This window comes from Triticum aestivum, chromosome 7D, assembly GCF_018294505.1.
Source record: "Triticum aestivum cultivar Chinese Spring chromosome 7D, IWGSC CS RefSeq v2.1, whole genome shotgun sequence".
NCBI lineage: Eukaryota > Viridiplantae > Streptophyta > Magnoliopsida > Poales > Poaceae > Triticum > Triticum aestivum.
Window position 1 is genome coordinate 273,066,257 of NC_057814.1, and position 4,283 is coordinate 273,070,539.

Sequence of the window (4,283 nt, forward strand, 5' to 3'; positions counted from 1 at the left end):
GCAGGTTCTTCACAAAAAAACGATTATTGGCACTCCAAAAATTGAAAAATGATTTTTTGTGCAAACAAAATGAAAACCCCTCAAATCAATATTGTTTGTCGTCCCAAGATACGCAAATGCGCAAAATATTGGGCCATTTGAAAAATTTATATAAACGGGTAATATGTTGAATGTTTATCCAGTAGAAGAGGGTACAAAATATAAGAAAACAGAAGAAAAAAACAAAATTACACTAGCTGAATTATGATTGGTGCAATCTGTTGTGGCATGGATCAGTGACATGGCAAACTTCCATCCATCCATCCATTCATGCAGCCCACCGCAGTGAACATCCGTCCATCGATCCATTCATCCAGCCTTTCTCCCTCTTGCGCGAACCCTAGAGCTCCGCTCCTACGCATCCACAGCCGCCGCCTTCAACCATCTCCCTCCCTCAGATCTCGATCCGCCGCCGCCACCAACCCCACCCCCACCGCCACCACCAACCCCACCCCCACCGCCACCGTCGACGACCCTCACCGTAGACAAGGTCGAGGCTGACCCAAGATCGAGCCCATGCCCAGATTCACGAGTGGAGCCCCGCGAAGCTGCCCGCAAACTGCTCCTCTTCCCCACCCCCGATTCCTCTCCAGTCTCCGCCGCCGCCGCCGATCCCCACCCCCACCGGCGACCTCGTCTCCCCGTCTCCGGCCCCATCCCCACCTCCGGCCGACCTCCCTCCTCATCTCGTCCATCCACCCATGGAAACCCCCTTTTCCACGGATCCACCCACCCATCCACGCCCACCCATGGATAGATGGATGGGGCGCACCAGTTCCGGCGACGGCGGCGCCGGATCCGCACCCACCTGCGTGATGGAGGCCGGCCGCATCGGGATCCACCGCCTGCTCTCGGTCTTGTGCGGCACACCGGACCACACCGGAGATTGCTACTGCGGTGGCCGTCGACGACGGCGCATCTCCGGCGGGACCTAGATGCCCAAGGTATGTACGCCGTCCTTGCCAAGTCTTCCATCTCCTCTCATGTACGGCGGGACCTAGACTGATTACATTCATGTCAGGCATGCATCCGTGGTTGGTGACCTCGCGTGCCGCCATTGCCGGAGGCTGGCTGGCTGGCTGGACGGGCGTCCGCGGTGCCGGTGTTTTGCAGCCTTACATCTCAGGTGTGGTTTCTTCCTGCTGTCGTCCGGTACTCGTCCCTTGCTGTTCTAAATTTTCGTGAGGCTTGTGTTTGACATCTCTCGTCGGTGCTGTTTCCATCGCAGGGAAGACGCTTGCTAAAATGTGTGCATGCCAAGATTCCTGTGGTTCCAGACTGATTGGTGAGATTACATTCGTACTGAAGTGTTACGCAAATGTTATCTGCTATGCTAACTGAACATACAGAGCCGATTCCAAGTAAATAAAATCGTTTTGCTATGGTTCCTACTGCCTTCAGAATTTCGAAACGTGTCCTACACAGGATAGCCGTTTGGGATCTCTAGGGACACCGCGATTGAGGAATTGACCCGTTCAACCGTTCCCTCGGCTCCGTCGTAGATAGATGGTCGTACTCTACAGTACCAAAATTTTGCCGATAGGCACAAGGTTGTGTAGCAACCATCAAGATCAAGTGTCTCATTAATTTGTTGATGGGTGCAAGGTTGTATAAACCATCGACATCAAGCATCTCATTAATTTGTCGCTCGGTACAAGGTTGCGCATACTTACCAGGAACCATCAACATCAAAGTATCTAATGAGGATACAATTTAAGCCTGGCGATAGCATGACCCATTGTGATGTTTTGTCCCCTACTGCTTGTACCATTTGTTCAGTATGCATATGTCCACATATCCCAGGCTGCTATAGAACCACTGCTTATCCTTTATTCTCTTCTCTAGGCTCAAAGTTCCATGAAAATACTCCTCTGTAATCTGCATGTAACATCATAAGCTTGCCTTTTCCACATGGCTGACAGCTATGTCATGTTTATCAGTAAAGAGGAGTCTGGTTATTTGTATGTTAGCATAGCAGATAACCAGACTGATTAGTGAGACTAAAATGTGTGCATCCTCTCGTTTGTTGTTACACAAGAAGATGATGATGGAAGAGACATTACTTACATTTGTACTGAAGTGTTACAGTATGCATGTTTTGCTTAGTTGAAAAATCTGAGATATCGTACTGAAGAGCATGCGAATGATGTTCACTCTGTTATGCTTCTAAAGCATCTGAATGATGTTCAATGTTGTTTAAATGATGTTCATCTGCTATGGTTTGCTTCAGCTCGTGCGGATGGGAGGTGGATGCCCGCACGGATCCGGTGTCTCCGACCTCGGCATCCACAAGGAGGAGCGGCGACAATTACATACCCAACCATGGGGCAGCAGCAATTCATGGTTGAGCCTCCCTCTACCTCTCTCACATTCCCTGATTTTGCTGCTGCTCTAAATTCACTTTCACTTGATTGAATCTAGTGCTACTGCTGTCAGTCCCTAGTCCCTAGTGCTACTACTCTAAATTCACTTGCATGTTTGACTAAATTCACTTGGCATTGCACTGCTTGCCAAATTGAGTTGCTTTCTTGCTGCCACAAAAAGTCAGTACTCCCTAGTGTTGAACCAGTATTTACATGCTTGCAAATATTGGTCTGAATCTGCGATGCTCCCTAAAGTTGACTAAATCTCATGGAGTAGATTTCATTTTACCAATTGGTCTGAATCTATTTATACGCTTTACTGAATCGGCGGAAATTTCATTTTATACGCTTTACCAATTGGTCTGAATCTATTTATACGCTTTTCTGACAGTTTTGGGCAGCGAGCTTCTGACTGAAAAACGAGTTCGTTATGCTCATAATTTCAAGTTGACCTCTACATATGAGTTGTAAAGCATGTTCTAAGGTTTCCGTAGAGTACTTATTTGCTTCGTTTGGATGTACGGTTTGAGAGCAGCCGTCTATTTTAGTTTGCTGTCCAGAAATATAGTACAGTTTTTCTGTGTAAACATAGTTAGCACCTCTGTTTTTGAAGTAGTTCCTTACTTACCTCAGTTTTTGAAGTAGTTCCTTACCTCTGTGTAAACTGAATTTGGTTCAGCTAAAAAACTGCACTACCTGACAGTTTTGGACAGCGAGCTTCTAACTGAAAAACGAGTTCATTATGCTCATAATTTCAAGTTAGCCTCTACGTATGAGTTGTAAAGCATGTTCTAAGGTTTCCGTAGAGTACTTATTTGCTTTGTTTGGATGTACGGTTTGAGAGCAGCCGTCTATTTAGTTTGCTGTCCAGAAATATAGTATAGTTTTTAAAAGCAACCAATTCATGATAAGACTTGGTGAGGCTGATGCACATAGCTACTTTCAGTACCTTGTTAACAGTGTTGAGGACAAGCTAAATCCTGTATCAGGGTCCTGTTCTTGTAGACATTATGTAAAGCTAAAATTCTTCCGTGTCTTGCTCTTTTGTTGGTGCCACTATACATGTTAGATTGCTAGATGTACTTGTTTCCATCTCAAATTACTTGGGTGTCATTCATATGTACATAAGATAATTGTATTGCAAAAAGATCTTTTATATATATTCTGTTGGCTAACTTTCCATCTCAAATCACTTGTTTCTATCTCATGTGCCTTTAGTTTTTATTTTAAAAGTATTCGTGTAAGATTTCTTATATCAGTGACATACTTTTTGTTCTCTTTTGAATGCCCAGATGTTTTGCATCAGCCTGTCATTGCTAAGGAAGAAGCAGTACTTGAAGAAGCAGACTACATGTTTTCTTGTTGTGAAGCACTAGATAGTTCTATTTATTCTTTCCTGTTCTAGAGTATTTCAGCAGCTGAATGCTTGAATACGTAATGTTGTAGGTTGCTTGGATCTGTATAAAATATGGATGTGATGGAAATTTGTAGAATGTGAGTTTTGAGATATTTATGTAATATTCAGCTAATTGGTGGTGATTCATATTGTTATTCAAATTGGTTTGAAAATGTTTGTTAAATGGGTTGGAGTTGGACCTTAAAAGAGGCCGAGGATCAAATTATATTGGACAAATATTTTGGGTAAAAAATGAATAGAAAATAAGTGAATGTGGAAAGGCCAAGGCCCAGGAAAGAAAAAGCTTGAAAAACATTGGGCTGGAGTTATTTGGTTAAACATAATTTGGCAGAAAAAAAAGATAAAAAGGCTGAAATGTTGGGCCTGGCCCATGTGGCTGACTAAAATTAATAGGAAAAAAATATAAAAAAGCTGAATTGTTGGGCTCGGCCCATGTAAAACACCGAACTGGACCGGGCTGATTC

General features: G+C 44.2%; 1 protein-coding gene across 1 annotated transcript; it reads left to right on the plus strand.

Moving 5' to 3' along the window:
- Positions 1-339: 339 nt before the first annotated feature.
- LOC123165997 (uncharacterized) lies at positions 340-3,971 on the plus strand. Its single transcript, XM_044583756.1, has 5 exons — positions 340-983; positions 1,061-1,165; positions 1,268-1,324; positions 2,270-2,382; positions 3,695-3,971. Exons 1-5 carry the CDS (start codon positions 797-799, stop codon positions 3,776-3,778), a joined length of 546 nt encoding a protein of 181 aa, XP_044439691.1. The 5' UTR covers positions 340-796; the 3' UTR covers positions 3,779-3,971.
- The last annotated feature ends 312 nt before the right edge of the window (positions 3,972-4,283 follow it).